General features: G+C 31.2%; 1 protein-coding gene and 1 long non-coding RNA gene across 6 annotated transcripts; one reads left to right on the top strand and one right to left on the bottom strand.

Annotated features, from left to right (window-relative positions):
- Positions 1-329: 329 nt before the first annotated feature.
- On the top strand, positions 330-22350 carry LOC129918912 (receptor expression-enhancing protein 1). 5 transcript variants are annotated; one of them, XM_055999676.1, is made up of 10 exons: positions 330-478; positions 544-861; positions 9497-9569; positions 9775-9972; positions 10033-10146; positions 15417-15503; positions 15577-15719; positions 18543-18672; positions 18758-19690; positions 21350-22348. In XM_055999676.1, the coding sequence occupies exons 2-9, from the start codon at positions 830-832 to the stop codon at positions 19658-19660; spliced, it is 1680 nt and encodes a 559-aa protein (XP_055855651.1). In that variant the 5' UTR covers positions 330-478; positions 544-829; the 3' UTR covers positions 19661-19690; positions 21350-22348. The 5 variants fall into 5 exon arrangements, 4 of the variants coding, with proteins under 4 accessions (XP_055855651.1, XP_055855650.1, XP_055855652.1 ...); XR_008773021.1 differs by having other exon boundaries at positions 373-861; positions 18758-19789; positions 21350-22350; XM_055999675.1 differs by having other exon boundaries at positions 373-861.
- LOC129918919 (uncharacterized) lies at positions 578-2204 on the bottom strand. The gene is made up of 2 exons (XR_008773023.1): positions 1464-2204; positions 578-1386 (listed from the first exon to the last, which is right to left on the bottom strand). It is a non-coding gene; the product is annotated as an uncharacterized LOC129918919 (long non-coding RNA).
- Positions 22351-27790: the final 5440 nt, after the last annotated feature.

Below are 27790 nucleotides of genomic sequence, written 5' to 3'. Positions count from 1 at the left end.
CAATTCTAAACCTCAGCCTTATCACCGACTTCAGGAGTTAAAAGTTGCAGAACCACATATTAAATATTTGTACAACTGGCCCTATGATATTGTTTTCGAATCAATCTAGATTTTTTTATGAAACGATCGATTTTAATCTTTTCACATGAGAACAAAACAAATTTGTAGTCACTGTACAATTTTTTTCAACTTGTTATCCTCAAAATCCAGATGTCACTAGTAATATTTCTCAATAATGCCCCCTCAACCAAAAAAACACCCCACAAAAACCCAAGACAAAAAAAAAACAGACAGCTGCTGTCAATTTTTTGGGAAATCCATTTTGTGCTAGTGTTTTGCTTTTTTTTTGTTTTTCATTCTAGCTATTCGTTTTTGTCAGTTTTTAGTGCGCTGGACGATTGTACACAATTTTTATTTTTGTGTTGCGAGTGCTGGTGCTATAGATAGAACAAGTTTTTAAAATTTTATCAAAAAATCCGTAACTAGAAAAAAATAATGTTACAATTGAATAACTAAAAAAATATAATATCATTTCTTCCATAGAAGTAAAACTCAATTGGTCGAAAGAACATCGCAAATAAAAATATACTTCTACTTTAACTACAAACGGGAATTAAAACTGCAATTGAAATAATCACACAATTACACCATTTTTTTCTTTGTTCCATTGCGCTCCTGCCAACTTTTTTTTTCGTCTTCTTCGGTGTATCTCCATTTGAAAGTGCAGGAGAAGAGAATATAAATTTATAAAAAGAAGTCTTCATTTTTTTTCCAAATAAGAAACATAATAAATTTAAAATCTTAATGGAAACTTGTTGAAACAGACGCAATGATTAGCGCACTTATATCTCGATTAATCATGTAAGTATTACAAATTTATTTAATATATTTTTACTTCTCTAATCCAACAACAAGATTTGATAAGCCATTCCCTTGGAAAATATCGATTTTTTGTTTTAGGATGATTCCTTTCCCTTTTTTTCTTTGCAACCTGACATTTTTAAGCAATTCTGTCAACGAAGCATTTTGGAAGAAAGATTTTCTGATGAGAATGGTAGCTTCTTAATTAATCTGACATTGTAGGTAGTTTCCAAGTGGGCGTTCATACTGTCTCATTTTATAATTCCTTTGAATGGCCTCTAGAAACTTGCAAGGTTTGAGGTTGGATAATAATGTAATCCCAATTTCAGGGATGAACATGAAACTTTTTATTTCAATAACAATTACAGCCGACCATTGAACAATAGCAATGACGATGAAAACAATTTCAAACGCAGTTGAAGAAAATGCCTTTTTTTCATTGAATACTTTTTAAAATTGGATTAATTAATTGCGTGACAATTACGGTATACTATCGCCTTTTGTCAACAATTATTCTTCTTCTTTCTGTTGCATAAATTAAAGAATAAAAAGCCGCTGACGCTTTCTGATTGTCATTTTTATTTAAAATTAAATATACCTACGTTTTACGGTTTACCTTACGTCTAGGTTCCCAAATAATAACGTAACTATAGTTGGTTGGTTGTTATTTGGTTGTTTGCCTCTGTTGATTCCTTTTAAGGAATGTTGACGGCAAACTGCCTATAGCACAAAAGTTTATTTTTAAGATTGTTGTGTTTGCTTAGGGTTGCCAAACTTTTTTAAAAAAGAATAGAGTATTGTCAATTCTTTATTGAAAAAACATAAAAGGAAAAAAGACTTGAGACACATAACAACTTTACTTTCGAATAAAGAAATAGCGATCACTTACATGGGTGGTACGTTTGTAGAAGGGTTGACATATTCCTTGATGAAAGTGCTTAGTAATTATTCAATTAAATTATCACCGAACAGTACTGGAATTTATTCCGTTATTTGTCAAGATTGTAATGAAGTTAACAGTGGCCAAACGAGTAGAACGGCTAAAATAAGATGGTCAGAACATTATAAATCTATCCACTCTAACAGTTAATCAATCAACACCAGCTGATCACATGATAAGCAATAATCATAACCTAGCAGGTTTTCGGTTATTAAAACAAATAAATAACCCAAAGTTATTAAATGCATATGAAAAAATGTATATTCATCGTACAAATAATATGAATAAAAACAAATTATTTGAACGATCTTCACTAAATACATTTTTGAAACCATTAACAACTAAGGACATATTTGAGACAAAATTCTAAAACGCATTTATTCATTGATCTTATTCATTCAAAATTCATACATTTTAATTTGATATTTTTAAAAATTACTTTAAAATTAATATAATTTTTTTAATTTTAAGAAATTTGTATAAATTGATTTTTTGTGTAAATTTAAATTTAAAATAATATTTTTAATTTGCTTTATACCTGAAGATGAGAAGAATTATCGAAAACGTTTGTTAAATATAAGAAAATATTCGTTATCTTTTATTTAATTAAAAAACTCATATAGTTTCAAGAAAGTAATTTATTACTTATTTAAAAAGTATATTTGATTTCAGAGTAGAAAAAAAGGAGTATTAAAAAAAAAAAATAGTACCATTTATTTCAAGTCTTGAAAATGTATTTTTTTGTGCTTCTTGTAGTACCTACATTCAAATTCAAGGTTCATATTCATGACCGAAAATACAATACAATAATACCTTGATTTTTAAACAACAAACAAATCTTAAGTTTTGAGGTAATAAAAAAAAAAAAAAAAGAACAAATTTTGAATTAAAAAAAAGAGGATTAAATTATTATTCCTGAAAAAGTAAAAAAAAATCCTTCTTAAACATTTTTCTTTATTTTTAATATCTTAAAATTTATGAATTTTTTTTTTGCAAACAAATCAAAGTATTAATATGTATTTGAGTTATGTTTCTTATTTTTTTTATTTCGATGAATTAGGTATATTTATAACTGCAAAAGTTACACCTTTTCAAACATTACAAGGGCAAGCAAAATTGAATCAGTTGCGATTCGATTTTTCTATAAAACAACAAAGTTTAAGTTTTCCTTACTTTGATTCAATCTCATTCTAAATAGAATTAAAACAAATAACACAAAATAAATAGGTCGTATTGAAACAATGACCAAAATTATCGTGTTTTACATTAAAAAAGTATAAGGTCGAATATTTTAAGCCTCGGTTTTTTTAACTACCCTTTGTACTCTCTAAATTACAATTATTCAAATTTGGAAATTATAACTTTATAATTTATAAATTATAACTAAGTAAAAAAAGAGTATTTTGACATACTCTATCAGAGTTTACTCTATAAGAATAAAGAGTACACATACGTGAAATAGAGTACAATACCCTTTTTTAGAGTTGGCAACCCTACTGTGTGCTGTACGCTATACTGTGTACAACTGCTGTGGGCATGAGAGATATTGACCATGAATCATAGTCTTGTATTATATTTGACTGATGCTCTTTCGTATAAAAAGTAGTAATAAAACATGTAAAATGAAACTTTAAATAAATATACGTTCGTTGGGTATATTAGCATGGGCGTAAGACAACAGACATCGTCTAGTACTTCTTGTACCTCTACCTATGACTTGAAAGAAAATCCAACTTCCGTGGTTGGGATGAGATCAATGAACGTTGTCTGGTTGTTCGTAGTATGAATTAAAAATAAAATTAGAATCTACCTACCTTGACTTTTAATTCAACAAAACGGTTTGAAGACCTTTTAAGTTTTTTATTGTAAAACTTTTCCAAATTTGGTTTTAGTTGGAAAATCATGATTGATTGATTGATTGGTTACAAGCTATGATTTGTTGAATGGTTATGTAGGTCGTAGTGGCATAATGTTCCCATAATAACAATTATAAAGCGGTGATTAATTTATTTATTAATAAATGATGATTTCATTTATATCTGGACTAGGATTATTATCCTACATCCTCCCACAAGAATGAAATCAAAAACTTGCCACTCATTTCATAAATCTCATCAACAATTCATTGGTTTTCTTGTTTGCTGCTACACAAACAAATTATGTCATGTGCTTTCATTTCATATTGAAGAAGAATTTAAAACAGAAATACTCACACAAACCTAAAAAATCCACATGTATAATACTGGAGCATATCAAATGTAGGTATACAAAACGTTAAGTAAACCACTAGGTTTTCATACAGCTGTAAGTACACTAAAAAAGAGGACCTCGATTTCTAGATAATGGTCTTGATTTTTAATTGCTTGAATCTATTGGATATTGTTAATGATATTTTCATGAAAAATGATTCAACTACACCCTTTAAATGAGGTGATGTTCCATTGAAAGCAAATTTTTACTCTGATTGTAAAATTTTTAAAAATTAAATTATACATAAGTACCCAGCTTCAAAGCCCCAAACAGGCCGAAAGATACATAAAAAATTTGGCTAGATAGGGCTAAAAATTTGCCTGTAACAATGAAAGGAACCGATCACAGCAGAAAAATTCTTAATAAATTCAAGAACGAGTTAAATCAGACAGTTCAAGAATCTGTTATAACTCAAAACTTTTTTCGAATTTTATTTGAATTTCTTACGAAAAATTCTGAAATTAATACCTTTACACTGTGCGTGGTCACCGGGAAATTGATGTTAAAGATGACTACACTGCCAAGCACACACAAATTTCTTACTAAATGGAGGTTGCTCTTAGAAAAAAACCAATGTGATTTTGAGACTTACTGAACCCAAATACATTAAATTTAATATACATTTTTCTGGAAAATTTTAATAAACACTCAAAATAAGCAAAACTTAAAAACATTTTTTAAATGTTATCTCTTCGTTCCCGTCCTAAAAACGAGTTCATAATTCTTCCAATAATCTAGTAGAGTTATCAATTTCTCTCCTCAAGTGTTTTATTACAAATTCAAATATTTCGCTTAGGATTTTGTTTTATGAGATTTTCGTTTCGCTTTAGAAAAAGTCGTAGACCTAATTTTGCTATCAGCATGGCAATATTAACAATTTTTTTTATGTTGAGCGCTCTCTTTGATAACACATATAAACAACACGATTATACATGAAAAAGTAATTTAAAATCATGAAAACCAATTAGATTGGTTCAATTCGAAATAGAGTTAATGATTTTGAATATATCAACAATCCCTTTTGGCTTCAGTTTGTTAGATTGTTATTAGTGTCAGAAAAATAGACTAAAAAACGTAAAGAAAATTTTGTAGACTGATAACTGCGCAGAAAGATATCCTGTGTTTTTCAATAGATCTCTCAGAACGTATTTGCTTCCTGATTTAGCACCACAATCTAGGTTTACTAGAAACGTGTCTGGGAAATAATTCATAAAATTTCCAATAAAAATTATGATTCACAAATTTAATGTAATTTTGCTAGATTTTGAATTCAGCAATATTTCGAACAAATATAGATGTTTTTTCTGAGTTGCGTACAGAAAATTTGTATTTGTAATTCTTTTAAAAATGACATGACTCATTGCAAAATAATACAAAATATTAAAATATCTTTTTTTTGCCAACTTAGAGTTTAAGGTGATTCTAATCATCAAAGAAAAGTCTCTTTTTATGTAAAAGGATCCAACAGATAAAAAATTAAAATTAAAATAAAAAAATTTAAGAATGTTTGGCCCTTATTGCGAGTGTCCTTTGTCTATCGATAGACGACGTTTGTAGATAGTCGATCATCGAAAATGAATTTTGGTATTGTTAATCTCTATCCATAGAAGACTTTTGTCGATTGTCGATCATCGAAAATAAATTTTTGTGTTGTGAATCTCTTTTGTCATACATATTATGTATTTTTGTTTTATCGTTCTAATTTTTCGTTTACAATTTTGCTACCGACTGAAATCAAGTTCATAATATCACAATAACAAATATCTTTGTCTAAAGAGATACACAATTCCAAAAAAAAATATTATATATCGCAAATAAAAAGTTATGAGAAAAACGTAGTTTATCTTAAGTTTGTACCCTTAAGAACTTGTTTCTAAATATAATCAAGACGGGATTCTACTCACGACTTACCTACATAGTGTCTATATTATAAGATGCAATTAAAAAAAGGTTTTAATGATATCATTACATTACATAATATGTATGTACATATGTATGTGTAAGCTTAATGCAATGATAAAACTATTTCAATTTTTTTGTTCGATTTTATTTTTGCCGGATCTCTTGCTCCATGCTAAATCCAACCCTGCTTTTCGTTAAAATATAAATATATTTTCGATCTATTCTCAAATACATCTACACTTAGGAGCAAAAAAATGGAATCAAACTTTTCGTTCTGTTTAAACGATAATAGGTCAGGATGTAATTGACATACATGAATGTTAATTGCACCATTAAAAAGCTTGAAACAAAAGCTTTAAATCAGTGCTAGGAACTTAAAAACTCGTTCACTTTATAAAGATCCAATCAACATAAATGAAGCATGTAAAGAAAAAAAGACTGAAACTGAAACAGAGAGTATCTGGAAAATTAAACATTTTAAAAAATTTAAGTGCATTTTATTGACAGATAACGTCAATAGTAACGTAAGGAAAAAAAGACTGAAATTGAAGCAGAGAGTATCAAGAAAATTTAACATTTAGAAAAAAATGAAGTGCAATTTATTGACAGATAGCTATGATACTATCGTATGCATTTAAAAGTTTTCACCAACAATTAAAAGTAAAAATTTCAAGCTTTTAAATGAGGCCATGAAACTTGAAGAAACATTATTTTATCCATTGCAATTTTTGTTTTTAAAATAAATAATTTTTTTTGATTCCGTTTTTTTGCTCTTAAGTGTACATTTTCTCAAGTAGGAACATCAAAACTACATCAAATAAATTTTAACACAATCTTATTAACAATAAGGAATATTTGCTTAATTTTTGGTGCTTTAGTAACTGAAATAATTGATATAAAAAAACATTAAAAAGAAAACCATAAGTCAATTATTTTTTCTCAAAAGTGAAAAATACTTTTGCTTTCGAAGAGAAAAAAAAATTATATTAGTCTGTTACCTTCTAGAATTGTTCTTTTTTTACGCATGTTTCCGCTCTAAATGATTTCTTGTCGGCCTCATCAACAAGCCATGTTGATAATTGTGTAGCAGTTCGTTGAATATTAATCATCACCTCGTTTGATTTTCATAGAAGAGTATGTAGAAAGCGTTAAAAAGTAATTTATTTGATTATGTTTTTAGAAAAAATTGTTAGGTACTTCATCAAATATAATCGTTATTAATCATATTAAATGAAAAATACCATGGTGGTTGTATTTGATAGTCAGTTAAATTGAATACAACTATAAACAACATTCTAAGTAAAAATCTCATTAAAAACCTGCATCTTTTCATCACTCAAAATTCGATTTCAAAATCGTTGTTATATTGATATTTTCTTGATAATTTGTAGTGCTCAAGAGTTTGCTTCAGGATTGCTTTCGTTCATTTTCATAAGCGAAAACGCTTTTCGCAACTTTCACTTAAGAAACATCTCGACATCAGTGACGACTTTTCGTTCTTATTAATACATATCTCAAAAATTAGTTTTCTTAAAAATTTTTAGAAGAACTTTATCTTTCCTTAACCCAAAAATATAAAAAAACTAGCCAACTGACCTCATGCAAGTTTTTTTTGGAAGGTAAGAAATACATTTTTTTTACAGAACACAATGAAAATCAAACAAAAAATCAAACTAAAAACTGTTTTATTTACACCAAACGGAGAATTCTATAAATAGAAGTAGGAAGCCATGTAACCTACAATTTTCCTAAACTGACGCTCTTGTTTGGCTAAAATCAGCACATTAAAACTCAAAAGTTTTAACAAACTGCTTTGGCAATTAAAAACAAACAAAAAGTAAATAATCACAGCAAAAAACTACCAAAATTATACTCAAATTATCTGCCTAACACGAAATCAATGTTGAAAAAAAAAACATTCCTATCAATGAACGAACACTTCCTTTGTGTTCGAATTAAAACTAAAACCTAAAACAAAAAAAATCTCAACAAAAACATGGAAATTTCTATAAACACAAAGACCTCCAGGGACTACAGAAAATCTATAAACAAAGTAAATTATAAACAGAATTATCACTAATACAACTCCATAATAGAGAATACCTCAACAATGATTGCGAAACATGAAGCGATCAATTCTAATCGTTTCCTCATGTCAGTAGCGCGCTCATACTGTTTGTATATCTTTTTTTCTCAATTAATTGAATTCGGTTTGAGTTAAGTCGATGTATAGGCCAGAGATTTTTATCTGAAAAACTCGCATTGAAAGCGAAAACTCATGTATATGTATGTATATATTTCACTTTGTCATTTGACGCAAATGCCGCGCAAGAGATCAACCACCACTTCACCTCCCCAATGAGTTGATAAATAACAACAGCATGCGACACAATGTATCCCCGTGTGTGTCGTGATGCTGCTCCTCATTCAAATTAATGGGGAAGCTATTGCATGCAAACATTCTTTTTTGTTTGCTCTTTAATTTGCAAATTCGATTTCTTTTGTATTATGCAAGATTGTTGTTGTAGATCTTTATATGGTGCAATGTCCAGTGTATCTTCTTGCATTCACCGAGAAACGAAAGAAAAACAATCTACTTAGAATTCCGAAATCGGTGTCAACACTGCCATGCAGTGTTCTAATTTTAATATGACTGCTCTCTTGTTGTACCACTCCTAGATGAGAATATAAAAATGTTTTCTGTGCAACAGAGGGATGTTGTTGCCTCTTTTATTTTTCATAACTTGCTCGGAGTTACCGAAATCTATTGAATTTGCCAGTCCATCTCTCGAGATGTGGGCTATTTTTAGGGCACAAACGCGTGCCAACGATCGCTCTCATTCGTTTTCAGTTTAGAAATTTTTCAGTTTTTAGTATACTGTCGAATGCGACGTGCACTCGTACAAAATTTTCCTCTTAAATTAAATTTGAAAAAAAAGGAAATAGAAAAAAAAAAACTAAAAACAGCTGTTGAAAGGAGGCGGGATCATTCAATTGTATTCTATTCGATGACGTCGAGTATTTGAGTTTGACAATGCGTAGGACTGCTGTTGTAGATCGTGATGGTGGTAGCGGCAACGTCGGACCTTCTTATCCTCCTCCGACAAACAAACGCTTTCGCAATATCGACGAATTGATTCATCAGTATGAGAATCGATACCAGCCATCGCGTCCATCATCCCGTGGTGGAGGCGGAGGCGGAATAGAAATTTATTTAAATCGCCCTTGGCCATCCAATTATCCCGGGGTGGGATCATTGAGTTCGTTGACTGATTCGGAATTTTGCAGCGATAGCGATGCGCCACCACGCCAAATAGCTCAGCCAAAAGTGCTTGTTGCACATGCATCACCGCACAGCAGCGGCGTGGTCGCGGCCGAGCAGCAAGTCATTTATAATCTGACAATGGTTGGACGTTTTCTTGAAATGCTGCAGCGGCTGCCGCTGCCACGAATGTCCCTCACCGCAACTGGCATATGTTTTCTCATAGCTATCTTCATCACACCTAAAACCTGTGCTCAAAGTGTTATATTTCCAACTTTCAGATTGACCTTTGGTACTCTATATCCAGCCTATGCGTCCTACAAAGCAGTTCGGACTAAAAATGTAAAGGAATATGTAAGTATTAATATTTTATTTTTTGAAAGAAAACAAGTCAATTGAAGCAATTGAAATCAATTACACAATATGTATTGCTTGCTCTGCTGCTAGTGCTATGTCAAGCACTGCTTATTGTGTATGTGCAACTCTTGTACAACCTATATTCATTATGTATGAAAAGAAAAGATGAAGATTAAACATTTGATTCTCGACACAATTTTAGGTAAAATGGATGATGTATTGGATTGTTTATGCATTCTTCAACTGCACTGAAACGTTCACTGACATCTTTCTTTCTTGGTTCCCGTTCTACTATGAAGTTAAAGTGATAATTGTGCTATGGCTTCTATCACCAGCAACCAAAGGCAGTTCCACATTATATCGCAAATTTGTTCATCCAATGCTCACGCGACGAGAGCAGGTGAATCGAAACTATTATTATTGTATCTATTTATTATTATCTAAATAATTTAATTTGTAGGAAATCGATGAATATCTAAATCAAGCTAAGGAACGCGGCTATTCAGCAGTTCTACAATTGGGATCTAAAGGAGTTAATTACGCCACCAATGTCATCATGCAGACAGCACTAAAGGTATAGATTTGTTTTATAAAATTTTTACTATACAGAAAAAAAAATTGCTCCTAACGTGCTTTTACTTGTTGTTCTACACGCCAAGGCTAATCCAGGCAATGAGTTAACGCCAGTTGTTGGCCGAGGCACAAATTAGTACTCATTTTTTCTATTTGCACCTCTCATCATCGCCTTACTTCATGTTTCACATTTATTTTTCCTCTTATTCTATTTATCATTGTATTTTTATTTTTTAAATAACGTATTAAATAATAAATTATATATAATATTCTCATGTTTTAACTTTTTTGTTGTTTCTTAATTTTATTTACAAAAAAAAAAAAATAAATCAAATATAATTTTTTTTGCTTAATTTGGAATATTTTTTTTAAACATTTTCATTCGAACATTCTGCTCTAACATCGAATCATAAAAATGGCGCTTTATTGGCACTGATTGCATTAAACTGGTATTTTTTTATTTTTATATAATTCCTTAACTCGGAAGACAATTTTTGTAATTTTTCGCTTAATGACAGAAGGTATTTTGTTGTGTTTTTTCACTCTTTCTATATAGTTGAGAGATTTTGAGATATATTTTTTTTACTACGAGTAGTTTAGTGGGGCAAACATTGAAATGACCGATGGGTTCCAATCCGTTGATTATTCACTGGAGTGAATAGTGGCTAAAGAATTTTGTATTCTTTTCGCGAAAGCCTTGAAATTATAGCTTAAATAATTAATTACTCAATGACGAATGTCTAGCGATTAAGTGTGGCAGTGACTTGAGTATGTCGGTACGATGTGATGGTGGAAATTAAGTTCTACTAAAAAGAAAATATTTTTCGTCTTTGTTTTGCATTTGTATTTTGTATTTTTTTTTTTTAATATATTTTGAGAACAGAGGGGCGCAGTTTATGGATAGAATAACGTAAAAAGATTATATTATGGATCAGTTTTATTAATAGTCGCCTCTTCAAGATGTTTTATTGCGTCTTTTTGTTTAGAAAGGGCTCTATATATTTGATACTGTCTAGATGTGCATATAAAGTTGTCATTTATATCATAAAACAAATGCTAATCCAAAATGGTTTTTGATGAATGGAAGCTATTAGATTGTAATATTTATGTAGGTTTACTTTGCTGTAGATGCATTTTGAAGTAGGTTTTATATTTTTTCTGAGAGACAAGTGAAACCATAAAGTAAGAATGTAAGAAAAAAACAAAGTTGGATGAAGATGTGAAGCTATAAATAGATTAAGGAAATGGCACTTGAATTTTTATGGGATTGCCTCATCTGATTGTTTCAATAAAAAGTGTTTATAGTCTACAGCCACCTATTCCAGTTTTAGACTAGAAGGACGAGAAAACGTCTCGCTCTGAAGCAACAATTGGCGTTTCAGTTAAACGAGAATGTCACGGATTTAGATTCGCTTGTAAAAGAATTTCGATAAATTAAAGTTTGTTTGATTAATGACAGAAAGTTTTATTGAATTCAATCTAGGAATAGACCAACAGGCTACAAGTATTTTTGAGTAATGGTAAAAAATATTTAGTTATTTTGTATAGTTCGTTTGAGGGATGTGAAATTGCATACCAATGTTTAAGCAATATCGTATCATTAATAAAATGTAGTTAATTATTATATTGCTGGAGCACTAGTATAGAAATTCCTTCTCTGTTTACAAAAAGTTTAAGGAGGTTTACTTTTTGTCTGTATTATATGTTATGAGGTTCAGTCTGCTCAGTGCCTTATAGACTTTAAATTCAAATCCGAATTAGATATCAATACATCAGATCAAATGAGCTCAACAACATTTTGCTTTAATGATTGCTGAGTGTATTGGAGTGTGTGGTATTTTCTATTGAGGCTCCTTGAACGATTAAATGCTTTCTGTGAACTGTCGTCTTTTAAAGGCTTAACTAGTTTCTTTATAATGTTTTTTTCATAATAGTTCTAGCCTTTTCGAAACCATAAACAAAATTAGGAGGTAATCCCTTTCGAGTCATGGGTTTTTAACTACCTCACAAGAATAGGTCGTGGTGCAATGATTATTGCGATGGACTGTTACGCCAGAGGTTATGGGTTAGTTCCATAAAAAAATAAACCCCGTTGTGCAATGGGTAGTGAGATAGATTGTTATGCGAGAGGACCTGCTATCTAAACTTATTTTACTTTCGTATCTCTTCGAGTTAATTTCAGTTGCACAGCACAGGTAAACAGGAAATTTGGTTTGTCCGTGAGTAGGTGTTGAGATCATCAAAAGATTCTATGAGTACCGGAAAACGTTTCCTCATAGATATGTGGGACTCTATCAACCAACAACTCTGCTTCCACAGAGCTTTACATAGGCTTTATGTAAAAAATCCGTTAGTTGAGACTATCGCACTAAAACCAGCGTGCAAATAAGTCCAGATAAAACTTATCTAGCAATTTATCTTTTTGGAAGTAAAGTTACGTGTTCTAGATAACTTTCCAAATAGGAATTTTTAATCTTCACGAACGGTGAGGATACCAAGATCCCTGCGAAGATATTTTTTTTCAAAACCTGGTTAATTTAAAATGCTCAATAATATATTAATTTTCTTATGCGTAAAGTCTATGTGACTGAATTACTTTAATTTGTTAAGCGCTATTCGAAAGAAGTGCCAGGTTTTAAGACCATTAAAACTTCTGAGACTTTCCAAAGTTGACCAACTCGAGAGTTGAGAATCAAAAGTTGAAACTGTCAACTTTAAGTGAAGAAAAACAAAATCCCAAGTTGAGAATTAAAGTCCTCAAGTTGAGTTCAACTTTTAATGAAGAAAATGGCTCTTAGTTTTTTAGTTGAATTCCTTTCATGCCATCAAAATTTTCAAAGTAATTTTTCTTCTAGAAATTTGATATTAATTTTTTTGAGCAAAATTACTGAAGGATTTAAATTGGCTTTTTGTTTTGAAGCACGAGTTTGGTGCCATTTTGCCACTTCATACACTCTTCTCGCTTTTCTTTTAGTATTTCCTGGCGATAAAAATGATAACTTCATAAAATCCGCAAGTATCCGTGATATAAATTTATTAAAAATGTACCTATTTATTTCATAATTCCTAACATAATGTATTAGAGCTCGGCAAAGCAAAGACGTATCTTCCCCACAGGACCTTATTAAGAAATGTTTTAGATTCAAGGTTTTTCGTAAGAAAATACAAATTTTTGTTATTAAGATTATTGTTAAAATTATTGTTGTTCTAACTGTCTAAAAGATTCATCATCCATCACCTACTTAATATTTCAAAAATAATCCTTTTCACTATACCACCTGGCTATAATGCTAGCTGTCGTAATTTTAGAACTTTGTAAACCCAACCAAACCATCCTAAAACAAACCTTTACCTCCTTACACCAACTCTCCGCTTCAAGTCGTGCGACAAGCCAAATAAACGTCGAACAAGAGATCGTACATATTTTTAGATACATGTAAATCATCCTGAGCTTTCTTAAAGTAGGGTGCTGCCTTATATAGTTACTTATTATTTTCAGATGTAAATACACGGAGCAATGGTACACAGTTTGTTCCATTGAAAAAAAAAACTTATGGAGCAATACCTTTCAGCTTCATAATTATATTAACATAATTCTTTAATAGTTGATTCCTGAAAAAAAAGTTTCCACATTGACTTCATTAAACGTCGAAACAAACCTTTTTAATAGAAAAATCGCCTTCTTTGGATGTTAAGCAGAATGTTCCATATGACAAAAATGGTTAAAATGTTCCAAAGCATGTTTTATGCTTTTCCAAACAAACCAAACAACAAAACAACAAACATCATAAGCTTCATAATTATATATACTACATACACCCACCAGATTGTTTTTCTATTTTTGTTCTTTCTTTTCTTTTTTATGTTAATTTCGTTTGATTTTTTCAACAACAATAAATAAATAAAAACAAAAATAAACCAAAAAAATAAAATCCATCGCCAACACCACCCTCTCAGACATTCCAATCCGGTGGCTTAAATCTTGGCGAGAATCCTAGAATGCTTGTTTCCAGCCAATCAGATAATACAATCTCAGTAAGAACACAGAGGCGCAGTGATGAAACTGATGGCGCCAGTGGCGATGGTCCTCATATACCGCCTCCAGATGTCGTCTTAAGATCTAGATCATTGGATGCAGTCAATTATCAAGAAGAATTTTCCGAAGAAGATGATCAATTTGCAATGAATGGCGAAAATGATGAAGATTATATTCCTAATGGCCAAGATGAAGGCGCTGTAAGGTGCCGTGAAGCACCAAAAAGAAAAACCAGATTAGTTCGTTCAAAAATACAAGAGAAAAAGAGCTCACAAATACCATCAGCTGGCAGTAAGCTTCCGTTGCGAGGTCGGCGTAAACTGCGCGAATGCACTCCTGATGTCGATGTTGATATCGAGTAGACAGGATGTGTGCTTATATACAAATATAAAAAAACCTCGAACCATTCTCGAATGATCTCCATATAAAGAAAAAAACAATGAAACATCGATGACAAAGCACAAAGAATCAGTCACTTAATTTCGATTTAAACTTTGTATTGTATTATGTATGTCTTTTAATCATTGTAGTATTTTTTTCTTTAATTTCAATGCATCACATTACGTTTGAAGCATTAGGTTGTATTGAATCATAAAATTTAGAGACTGTTTTTTTGATGCTTTATCAATGATGTTGTTTCAAGCTCCAATCTCAGGCCTGCCTACTGTGTCATGTTTAGTGTTCTCAATTAATAAGTTCACATTTAAACATTGAATACAGTTTATAGCCACAAAATAAGTAATAGTATTAGATTTTTAATAATGTTCACTAGAAATGCTATGTTAGTTTTATTCGATTGATATACAATTTTTTTTTAATAACTAGGCCTAAATTTCAGATTTGTTTGAATCTTGGAAGATGATAAAAAAAGAAAACAAAATGTTAATGAGTGCGTGTTTTATCAACGTAGATTATGATTGTATTTTTTTAAATTTAATTATTATTCTTTTTTAAATCAATAAATGCTCAAATTATACAAACTATACTGCACATATTCTATGATTTTTTTGATTTCTGTTTAATCATTTAATTTGATTTTTGCTAAGTTATTGTGATTTTAGTTGCACCGAATAAAAAAAAAGCATGCATCCTTCAAGCAATTTATTTCTAATACAGCTAACAAAAAAAATGGTACAATATTATCTAACTTAAAAAATTAATTACCAACACCATGCAATGCTTTTAAAGCAAAAGAAACAAAAGTTTTTAAAATTGAATTAAACCAAATTTTATAGGGTGGAGGTAATTTGGTACAAACTATTCGTCGCAGCTATAGTTTGAGTGATTTGTCAGAACCCGATGTTCATCGCACTCAAGACGAAGTAAGTTGAAATTATTTTTTTGAAAAATTAACAATTTTATGTTAAATGATTTTTTGTTTTCCTTTTTTTATAGATTGACGAAATTACTAGGCCACAGCAAAGAATGCTTAGACCTAGAAACCCAGTAGCTCGTTCTGCCTCAGGAAGTAGGCATTCAACTGGAATGTATTTCTCAGAGGTAGATGTTGCATCTAAGACTCCAGCAGACTTTACGAGGTAAAATTGAAAAACTAAAACTTTTTTTTTTAATTTTTGTTGGAAGAAATTAAGATTTAGTGGAGATTATTTTTTTATTAATTATAATCCGTAAGTGAATGTATGAAATGGATTGTTGAATTTATTTCAAATATTGCTCCTGAATCAGAATTCAATTGAGAAACGAATTGTAAATCTTATAATTCGTAGAGTTTTTGAAAACTTGGAGTATAAACAGGATAACCGTCTCATAAACATAAATATATCTTAGTTTCATGGATTGGATTGGGGATTGGCACAAAATATTTTTCTATGCGAAAGTAATTGTCGTCAAACTGAATTAAAATCGCTCTACTCTCGAACATTCTTAAATCACTAGCAGAACAAGCCATCTAACAGCTTTTGTCGAAAGTTTCAGAATTAAACTAGTGACGTTGATCGGTACGAAAGCATTCTGCACCGTCTCTTTTCGAAAGCAAAAACTTCTGCCTGAATTGATAATCGTCATTATCTTTCCATCGACTCATTTCCTTTCGTTTTTTTAAAGTCCGTTTGTCCTGATGACTTCCGATCAAGAACATAAGAAAAAAAAAAAAACAAGTTTAACAAAAATAATTATTTAATTGAAAATTTTCTTTGAAAAACAAAGTCGTTTTTTTACGATTTTAAGAATCTTGACTTGAGGAATTTTGTTTACTCAACCAATCTCACATTTTTCAACAACCTAATTAACAGTTCGAAGTTTTATTGAACTATTATTAGCGTTTGTCATCTATTTGCCATTCAATAAAAGAAAATATTACTCATACACCACAGCGACCGTTTATGTTTCAACCACTCTTTATACCTATTTAAACCACTGACTTTGCAAGAGATATTCAATTGTTTAAGGAAGTTTTAAATATGGCATCATCATTTAAATATGTCCAAGTTTAAAAAAACTGACACATCCTTTTTGGTTGTAGCTTCATGTAATTGTTTCTATAGTAGGGGGAAGTGGTCACCCTTCGTACACGGTCACCCTTCGTACAGTGAGCTTAAAACATAAACTAAACGGTATTCAAACACGTGCTTACTAGTGTGCATAGACATAGTAGGCGCCGAGCTGCTAGATAAATTTTGAATCCTAAGTGCAACGGATTCGGTCTCCACAAGACTTTTAGTGTTTTTTAGTGCTCTGAGTAATTTTTTTATGTACATTTGATGTCATGTTGTGTTTAAGTTAAGTATGTTTTTGGCTAAACAGTAATGAAGAATTGTTGTTTAAAGTGTTAAAATTGTGTTTTAATTATAAATATTGCAAAATCTCAGTACATTTTTTCAAAAATCGATTTTTCTGCATTATGAACAACTTGGGGAGCATTCGTACAGTCAAACATGGGGCACGTTCGTACGCGTACGTATGCCCGCCAGTAAATTTTCTTGAGCAGATAACAATCAAAACACGGAGTTACAGTTTTATTGAAATGAAATTTAAACCTGTATAATAAGTTTTTCGCATTCTAAAGTAAATTAAGGTTGGTATTTTTATATGTGTAAATAATAATTTGTTTCAGAATCGTCGAATCGCGAAAAATTGAGTTTTTTATTTGTTTTTGTTTTTTTCTGAGTCAAGTTCAATTAATTAATAAATTAATAAGCAATTAAATGTTTTAAAACTCAAATTTGGCATTTGACAAATCAAAAGTTAGTCAAATTAACGTTTTAAATATCCTGTACGAATGTACCCCACGGGTGGGGAGGATTCGTACAAAAATCTAATCCCAGTAAAATGGCTATAACTATTTAAGCCTTTGACTTAGAAGTGTCAAATTTTTTTGTAAAGTGTAATAATATACATATTACAAATAAAGTCCATTTTCTCGAAGCTGGACTGAGTAAATAAATAACTAAAAATAAATAAGTAAAAACTGTACGAAGGGTGACCACTTCCCCCTAAGTGTAAATGTAAGTAAATGTATTAGAATCTAACTTTAATCCATCTACGAAAGTTTAAAAAGTATTTAAGTATAAAAGAAATCTTTGCTTTTACATTTTCAAGGTTTGGACATTTTTCCAAGCAGATACAAATTTCAATTTCTTTTAACATATTGGAAATTCAATTTAAGATTTTAGCTTACACTTATACTTTGGTTTACAAAACTGTGTGACGTGATCACCGAGTATTAATTGTGAGGTGTCGCACAAAAACGTCGTACTTGGCAGCAAAAAATACTAAAATATAATTTAATTTTTATCATTTTTTTTTTTTCAGAATAAAGTAAAATATTTATTTCAATATGGTTCTAACCCTCGATATAAAAATATTGCAGTTTTCAAGAAAGCCAATGTTCAAACAACATGTAACAGAATTAAAACAAAATTCGCTTTTTAAGAGACGGAATTTCCTACACTGAAAATAATGTTAAACAAATTCTTACAAATTCGACAAAAATGAGAATATTTGAGAAGCAATATTTTGAAAATCATAAGCCTAAAAATATGGAAGAGTGTAGAGGTTTATGAAGAGCCAAGAACACATATTTCTTGCAGAATTCTTAAATTCCATTTGAATTAAATAATTCAATGCAAAGCGGTCTTTAAAACTTCAATTTCGATTCGATCTTCAATTCCATTCATTTGGTTGTTTCAACATCCTGTTTTGTACAAAAATGTTACTTATTATAATAATTATTTATCCAAGGTACCAAAAACAGCGTTATCTCAGACAAATTTTTTCGACGATTTTTCAATCTAAACTATGACCAATTTTATTGTTTACATACAAATTTTTTAATACATTTTTATAAAAGAAAATAACAAACAAACAAAGTTTATATATTATTTTTTGTATTACCTTTTTAGCTATAATATTCGCTCATCAGAGGACATAAGCTCAGGGTATTCCAGTGCAGAACAGATGTCCGGAGGACTTAGTCGTACGTCATCAATGACAAATGCAAATAGAGCCCGATTTAAGGCAAAAAAGGCTGAAGTAAGTATAAACTCCAAATGTTTTGAAATAATTCTTTATTTTTCTTAATTTAATTATTTATGTTAAACTAAATTAAAAAAAAAAGGAATTATTCATTCGTGAAATTCCTGAAAATATGATTGAATATCGTTTTTATGAGGCGCCACCATCAGATTCAAGGGAATTGGTTCATGAGACTTACAACGATTGGAAAGATGAAGTTTATTTCGATAATGAACAATATTTTAAAAATCAAATTTACAAACCGGAAGAAAGAGATACATCTTCAACAGCAAGTACGTATAAAGATGAAAATGCCGAGTTGCCTCTAATAATGGATTCTCCAGAAATGAATTTGAAATATGAACTATTCAAAAAGTGGCTTGCAGAGACGAAAAACTCGCAAACTTCGGACACAATCGAAAGTGGTGAACTGTCTGAATCCGAAGATGATTTTCAAGATCCACTGCCAGTGGATAAAATTAATGATGATAAAGAAGTAAGCGAAATTAAAGACATAAAATCAACTGAAGTTGATGAAAAAACAGATGCAACTCTTAAAACTACAGAAACAACATTTAATGAACCTGCTAATCATAAAATAACAGTTGGACCAAAAGCACTCAAAGAATCCTTAGAAGAAATTCAAAACAATTTCCGTTCGGCTATAGAGGCTCCTATTAAAGTAACTGAACCTTCGTATGATTTTGCTAAATCGGAACCATTACACAAAACCGATAGCATCATTCGAAGAACAACAAGCCATTGTAAGGGCAAAGCACCCGCACCACCAATCCTACAGCAAACAACAGATAATTTAGTCCCTGATTTTTCCAACTCTAGAAGTACCTCTCCTTTGTCAGAAAAACCAACTAAAAAAAGTGGCCTTCTCAAGACCTACCTTCCGTCCATATTTCGTTCTGAAAGCAAAGAAAAGACAACTAATGTTTCTAGCCCGACCACCACAACGCCTGTTATTGAACAATACCATCTTGAAACCGAAATATAGTTTCGAAAAGTAACCATCAAACAGAAAATAGTAAGAAGATATTTTTGTTTCGTCCAGACTTAAACCAAAAAATGGTCTTCACAGGATTGTTTAACTCATGCTCTCTGTACATACTGCTGCCTTAACAAGGTGTATATAATAATGTCACAATTTACCATATTCTAACAGCCTTGTTGCCCTGCCCAGAAAAAAAAACAATCAGCAAGCTTTTTAAGCATTTTAAAGACCCCTATTACAGCTTGAACAAATATAGTTACATAAATTTCAACCAAAAATTTCTGCGCCAATCATTTTTGTGAACACAGATATTTAACAGTCATTCTCCTCAAACTATGCTTGAGTGTTCTTCGTAAACTTTCTTAAATGAATAAGGTAGAATGGAACTTCATCAAATGCATTGTCCGAAAGAAAATTAAATTTTTAAATCATTTTGAGAAATTAACAACTAAACCGCAACACGCTCATGAAAATAATTAGTATCTGCTGCATAATTTCTCTTTTATGTGTAAGGGAAGTGTGTCTAACAATAAAATTGTAATTTAATCTTGTTTACGGCAACAAATTGGCGAGGGTACAAAACTGAATTTATTAAAGATGTACTTGACATTCTTGGCGTTTCGTTATTAATTTCAACTTAAGGCTGTTTTCTACATTTAATATTTTTTTTTTGTTTTTGTTTAGCAAAGGTTTACCTACATACCTACTTTTTCATCTGCTAAGCTTTACCTACCTACTTTTTCAATACATATGCGAAAACAGATTAAAGCACTCAAACCATTGCCACAGTTTCAGAAACGTTAGGGTCAGTTGTAGAAAACTGGTTCAGCTTTGGTTCAAGTTTTTAACTTAGGGTCAGTTGTACAAATATTTAATCCGTGGTTTAGCAACTTTTATGTTCTGAAATCGATGGTAAGGTTCCGGTTTAGCACTGGTGCAAGGTCCACATATGTAAAAATAGCCACATTCATGCTTGAACCGAAGTTGACCCGCAGCTAATCCGCCGAAATCGGTGGGTTAAATTCCTGATCCGAAGCTGAACCACGTTTGTACAACTGGCCCTTACTGACTGTGTATTTTTACATACATAGTTACAAGGGCTTTGAACTATAGTTTTTATTAACCCCCATTTTAGACCACAAAAATTGGAAAATCACAGTTTAAATATTTTACGCTAACATAGTTAAATTTAGCTTTAATAAATAAGCAAATTATGAAAAAAAATACTTAAATGTTATTTGTCACTTCGAATCAAATATTATATTTTGATATGATTGTTCAGAAAAAAAAATTCCATGTCTGATATTTTCATTTTGAAATTTAAGCAGGTTTAAAATTGTTATATTCTTGCAGTTAAAATTATTTGAGTTAAGTGTTCAACTAAATGTTTCTTTGAGTTTAAATTTGATGAAATAATCCGGTGACAGGAAACGGAACAATAAACAAAACCATTTCCCTCCATTCCATTTCCTTACTAACAAAAACCCTTGTTGTGATACGAGTTATCTTGCTAAAAATAACTTTGCAAATTTTACAGATCCTAGAATTAGAATCGAGCATGATGTTGTTCATATGGCCAGTGTTTTAATTTTATTTTTGTTTTTTTTTTTTTGTTTGTGTTTTGATTTATTTCAACCATTAATATAGTAAAAAATGTTTTTAAACTCATTTTTGTTTTTCTTTTCTTTTTAGGAAAAATCTATGTCAGCCAGTTGCACAACTCTTCCTCGAAGCAAAAAGTCAGAAAAGGCAATGAAAACACGAAAGACGGAAAAATAGATGGTGCCATCATTCTTAAAACCTGGCTACCATGCCTCTTTTCAGCGCACACAAAAACAAAAATATTAAAAATAATAAAGAAAAAAATTAAAAAAACTGAAAGAAACCACAAATCATAAATTTGTGTGTTTTTTAAATAACAAAGAAGCATGAATTTCCCCCGAATGACATATTAATATGAAGACGAAGAGACTTTGTAGACTGGTTCAATGTCCTTATTCCTAATTTTCCTATTTAAGTTATCTATAATGATGTGTATAAGGCCATGTCATGGTCATATGTTTGTGTATAGTAAATATGTAGCATTAGCGATCTCAATGCAGGCGTTATATATAACACAATAATGAGATTTTTCATTTTTAGTTAATTTCTGGTGCTCTCTTTGCTGTAAACATAGCAATCTAATCGATATTATATTTTATTTTAGATAGAAAAAGATTTATATTACAATTAAATTGTTTTATATTTTAGTTCCTGCTTAAATTAAATTGCTTTGAAATTGCAACAACCCACAACAAGTGTAAATCCTCCTATGAACATGTAGTCAAAAGATGTTGACGTGTGTTGCGTGTTGTGTTAAATTTAAATATATTTGCTTGTGGATGCCTTAAAGGCATCTAAGAAACATCTTTGCGGGAGGTGCACTGGTGCAAGTTATTGTACTCAAAGCATTTTTTCTTACATTTAAAATTATGTTTATCGTTATGTTAAAACTTTTCTTTAAATGTTTTTTTAAGTGTTGCAGTTAAGTTGATGATGAATTTGTTATTTCGAATAAATTTAACGAAACAAAATATGTATTTATATTAATAAAATTGAATTTTGGACGCCTCCGAAAAGAAATATATAGATATTATGATTAATGATTAGCAAAAAGTATTTAACAAAAAATTGTAATTGAAAATATTATAGCTATCAAGATAACAAATAAACAATTCTTGAAAAAAAAGTTTAAAATAAAGTTTTATTGAAATATCACCGAAATCAAGCATCATTGAGCGCTATTAGTTGATTATGTTGTCATAATGTTCTTTTCGTTGTTTGTTCTTTTTCTTCTTTGTCTTTCTGTTGTATTATGTAATGTCTTTAGTTGTATAGGCCAATGGTCACAGTTTCCAGTGCTGGAGACTGCAGTGTTACATCAGCACGGGTGTAATGGTCTACATTGATTTTTGATAGTTAAAAGTCACAATCACCCCTATTACGGAAGTCTTTAGTACTATTTTGTGCAGCAGTATAAGAAATAATGCTACAAAGATGTTTGTAACGTTTGTATAGCCTTTGGTTTCTAAAACATGCATCCAAAACATAAAAAAAGCATTTCTGCACTAAGAGTCCACCCACTTTGCGATAGGATCGGGGAGTAAAAAATCGATTTTGAAAAAAATCGCCGTTTTCGATATTTAAACCGGTATAACTTCCCAAGAAACGTTTATGACACCCAAATCTGAAAAATTCAAAGTCAATTAAAAACAAAACTACAAGGTTTTGCACATTCAGCTCAGGACATATAAAAGTTGATCGCCCATCACCTTAAAAAAAGATGATGCGCACATTAAATTTCACCACCTTAAAATAAGGTGATATCCGCTTAAAATAAGATGATTCCACTTAAGCTTAGTTAAATTTAATGTGAACTTCATCTTATTTTAATGTGAATGTTCATCTTAAAAAAACCGACCAAAAATAAAAATTTTAAAATTATATGCATACTTTAGCTTTAACTAGCAGTTTACCATACTCATTTCCAACAGTGAGACAGCACAGTGGTGAGGAGACACTGGCCTAGTAACCCAACAGTTGTAGGTTCGGTGGCTGCCAGTTTTTTTTTTTTAATTTGCGCATTCAAGAAATTAATGTGACTTGTCACTTGTCACCTTAATTTAAGGTGAAAGTCATCTTTGAAAAAATCTATACAGAAATCCGATTAAGTTAAGGTGCGATCCGCTTAATTCTATGTGGTCTGTTTTTTTCCGTGTAAGCATGGTCTGGCTAGACTAGGGGGTGTCTCCCCCGAAAACATCACTTTGGGAAATAACGGACACCCTAGTACCTAGTATACATACATATAATAATCTAAAGTTTTCGTATTATTTTTTTTAAATCTGCACCTAACTTAGTTTAACCTGAAAAATTAGGACTTGCGGACATGAAATATTTTTAGATTTTTTTTTTACTTTCGTTTTCTTCAGTTCATTTTAATATAATTTAAAGTTTAGCATATAGTTAAAATTCTCAATTTTCAGAAATGAACAATAAACAATAACATTTCATTACTTTGACGTCTTTAGTGTGAACATGTGTGCGTGATTCTCGTTTTGTTTCTGCCTCAAAATTCGGAATCGATTTTCTCTTCTTTTCAGAATTAGAACTGTCATTTTTTGCCAAACGAACAGTTTCAGAATTGTTCGGAAGAATTCCAGAGAGTCCCGGACGACCAAACGAAAACGCTATAAGTTACAGTCCATTTTATGAATTTTTTCATCATTTTCGTTCCCATGTTTGAAATATGGGAAACATTCGTAGGAAATTTTTCTATTCTAGACCAAAACCACGTTGCAAAAAATGGTTTTAACTAAACATATTAATTGAAACATTCACTTAGCAAAATAAAATCAAACAATTGCTGTGATTAATGTTCTCCAACAGATATTATGCTCACCTTTCGAATCGAGACTCGCGTCTCAATTTTAAGTAAGGTATTGAAAATTTGAAACAATTTTTAAGGTGTAAACTCAAATAGTCACTGTGGCGTATGTGTAACATTTTCTTCTTTTGACCATTTAATGAAAATAGTTGAATTTTTGATACACAATCCTCGAACTTTAAATTATATTATCGATAGAATGAAAATTTAATAGATAGGAAATATCTTCCTTAAATTTTTTTTCTACTTTGTCTTGAAGGCAGACACATTCCCAAAAAAATAAACAACGCGTTCCATCTCCCTTAACTCACATATGTTACAAATAACAGGAAGTTCTTCTGGTATACTATAATTTAGAATTAGAAAACATGTCTCCTTCAATATAAGGATTTTTATTAAATCCTTCTGCACAAGTTCAAAGTCTTTTTCAATACGGACAAAAATATATCACACAAAACAAAAAACACAGCTGGATGCCAATTCTCCCACAGGTGACAGAAGCCAACAACACTTTGTACATTGAGTTGAATAATCAAAACAGAAATGAAGAAATAAGAAAAGAAATCCCAGTGAACTAGTTGCCTCATTTATCACCATGTTGTGTTGCAGATTTTTCAATACAAAAGAATTCTCTACGCTCCAGTTCCATTGCCACGCAAAGTGAGTGATTCACAATGATTCTCTTTTTTTGTGTACTGAATCCATTGACTCATTGAATTGGTTTAGAAGAGGATGGTGTTGAGTTGATGATGATGAAAAAGTGCCAGCGTTCCTTGGTGCTATGGTGTGGTAGTAAACAGAATGGTTTTTATCCATAATAGTCAAAATGCTTTGGAAATGATAAGCCTACTCTAACGGATTTAGAAGCCGCACGGGACATAGGCGCTGATGGTATATTTAATTGAAAATAATGCTTTAACGAAGTTTCTTTATAAAATTGTATTTTATTGAATAAGGATAGACAAGAGGTTCAATTTTAAAGTTCAAGTGACCTCAATCCAAAGCGTTTTGCTCCACTTTCTTCGTTGATACATGAGAAGGTTAAGGCGATGGATCAAATCTCGCATTCCTGATTGATAGAGGAGGGTTATCTGCCGTAGGCCAAATTCATATCTCGAATATCCAAGAAGAAGAAATTCGATATTGGGCGTTTTAGCGCACCCGAGAGTATAAAATGAAACTATCCGTTTTGCATTTACAACTTATCACCTGCCTAACAAAAAGTGGTTGCAATATTGCGAAATCATTAATCCTCAAACCATCACATTCTTGACATGATGATTGCGTACAGGAAGGGTATTTTATTTACCTATAAGAAAGAAAATCCTGAGGACAAAAAAGAACAAACACAGTACCCAAATGAAAGAGGTTGAGTAATCTGGCGATCAAAACAGAACCCGAATGTTTTATAAAAAAAAACTACAGCTGTTTGCGGGTCATAAAATCTGAACGCAAACATTTCGCAAAAAAGCGTAAAAAAAACGTTTTTGGGCTCCTCTGACGGGTGTTTTTTGGCGCTGATAAAACTTTTATCATGGGTGTTTTTGAAATCAGAGAAACGAGGGCATCAAGATTCAACTAATTTCAGGTGGTTATTGTACCTCAATCGATCAGGTGGTTATTCCAATCCCTAAAAACGCGATAGAATACACGTTTTTGGGCTCATCTGTAGGGTTTTTGGGGGCGGATAAAACGTCTGTCATAGGAGCTAATGTAATGCGTATAAGATCCAACTAATTAGTGGTTACCCTTATATTAAATCAATGGTACGTTTAATGCAAAAGCACCAATACCTGCTGGTAGACTATCATTTTCGTCATCACCATGACTAAGACTGATGTTAACCTTAACATGAATCGACTACATCTTACACGAAAAATATGCTACCAGCTCTTAGACTAAAAGAGGTTAATAAAGTTGAACAAAACTTAAGAATATAAAACCTTTGAGAACGGATGTGATGGGTTGCTAAGGTGCATGCACAAAATCATTAACTAAGAATGAGCGGAAGAAAACCTATCCGCAACACACTAATGGGCATATTATTTTCGTGTGGGTTTTGGCCAGGTCAACTTTAGATCAAATCATTAACGTAAATTGGTGTAATCTATGGTTTCCTTATGTTTCAAGCGATTTCAGATACCAAAATACTTGATCTGAGCGAATAAGGGCAACACGCAAAGGATAATGGTAGGAACCTTTCATTTAAAAAGATGGAGTGCGTTGGTTTTTATTTCTTTTTTACCCTTTTAACGCTTCAAATCTATTTAATTTGCTCCATAGACTTTTTTACAATTTGTAGTAGAAATATCTTGAGTCCAGCTCTGAATCGGTCATCAAATATGGTTACAACCTCTTTTATTTATAAATTCCTTTAATCTTACACAAGCCTTCCGCAAGTTATTTAAAAAAATGTTTTCTTCAATTAGAGGGAACGTCTTCCTGGTATTAAATCCGGCACTGAACACCAATATCATGCTGGCACACAATCACGTGGAACTCACTTTATATAGGAATTCCTTCTATTTTATGGATTCTTTTTGTATACTTTTAGGCATAAAAGTTGGCACTCCATTTAGCGGCAATGACCCTGAGCGCTTTTTTGAACCTTTTGTTTTCCAAATTCGAATTTATTCCAAATAATTACTATACCTACTAAAAGTTAATTTTATTAACAGTTCCGTAAATCACAAATCCAAATTGTTGCCACTCCAACTTTCAATTTACAAACAAATGTCGGCCAATAAAGTAGGTATCGCGAGGACAATGGTCATCCTTGAAAGCATTTTATACCCACTTAATTAGTTTTGATATAATTCGGTAAACTGTTAATGCAAATTTTGAACAATTTCAGTGGATCGTTGGTGTTGCGTTGTCTGAATTCAGAAGTGTCATTGGCAATAAAATATAAATAAGTACCTATATAAAAAAAAATCAATTATTTAATTAAGCTATATGCCTACTTTAACACTTTCTTTCTCTCTCTCTTTCTGCCCCCGTTCTTCATTTCCTCTTGCAACGAATAAGCAATAACCGAACAATAAAGATGCCAATCCGAAATGAATGTGATTACGACCGCTCGAATGAATTCCGAATATTGTCATTCCCATGAGGACTTTCCGGTTCCGCAGCAGAAAAGCCATAGAGTTGAGTGAGGTAATCTTAATGAACCATCAAGCTAAATTAGCTGTAGACTCGTTTGCGAAGGCTTTTGTGTTGTTCCAAAACTACTAAAATACGACTATGATTACGAAATATACCCTATCCTTTCTTTATCCTGCTGAACAAAAAAAAAAAATAAAAGAATTGTGGGTGGAATAAAGGTTCTTTTGGGAAATAAATTGTTTCTACTATCTATCAATAATTTCTTGTATTCGATGGGAAAAAAGGACATTTTATGGTAATGAGATTGTCCTAATGGAATTTCCATTTGGAAAATCTTACGAATTGGTTGATTTTGAGGCCTGCTGCTGCTTCAGTTGCACCCTCTCAACCCGCTTATCCTCTTTTTCAGCTTTTGTTTGTTCTTGTTATTGTTTTTAGGAGTTTATTTATTTTTTTTGTTTTTTGACTGGTCGTTCTTTATTTTGTTTTTGTTGTTGTTGCAGGATTAGGATGCTCCATAAGGGTGCCTAGGCCTACTATAGAATTTTATATAGGATTTGTGGTATTTGTCAATATTAGATGAAGAGAGTTGTTCTCCTAAT

The sequence above is a fragment of the Episyrphus balteatus genome, chromosome 4, assembly GCF_945859705.1.
Source record: "Episyrphus balteatus chromosome 4, idEpiBalt1.1, whole genome shotgun sequence".
Lineage (NCBI taxonomy): Eukaryota > Metazoa > Arthropoda > Insecta > Diptera > Syrphidae > Episyrphus > Episyrphus balteatus.
Note: the sequence above shows the minus strand (reverse complement) of the source record. Positions and strands in the feature narration are given on the sequence as shown.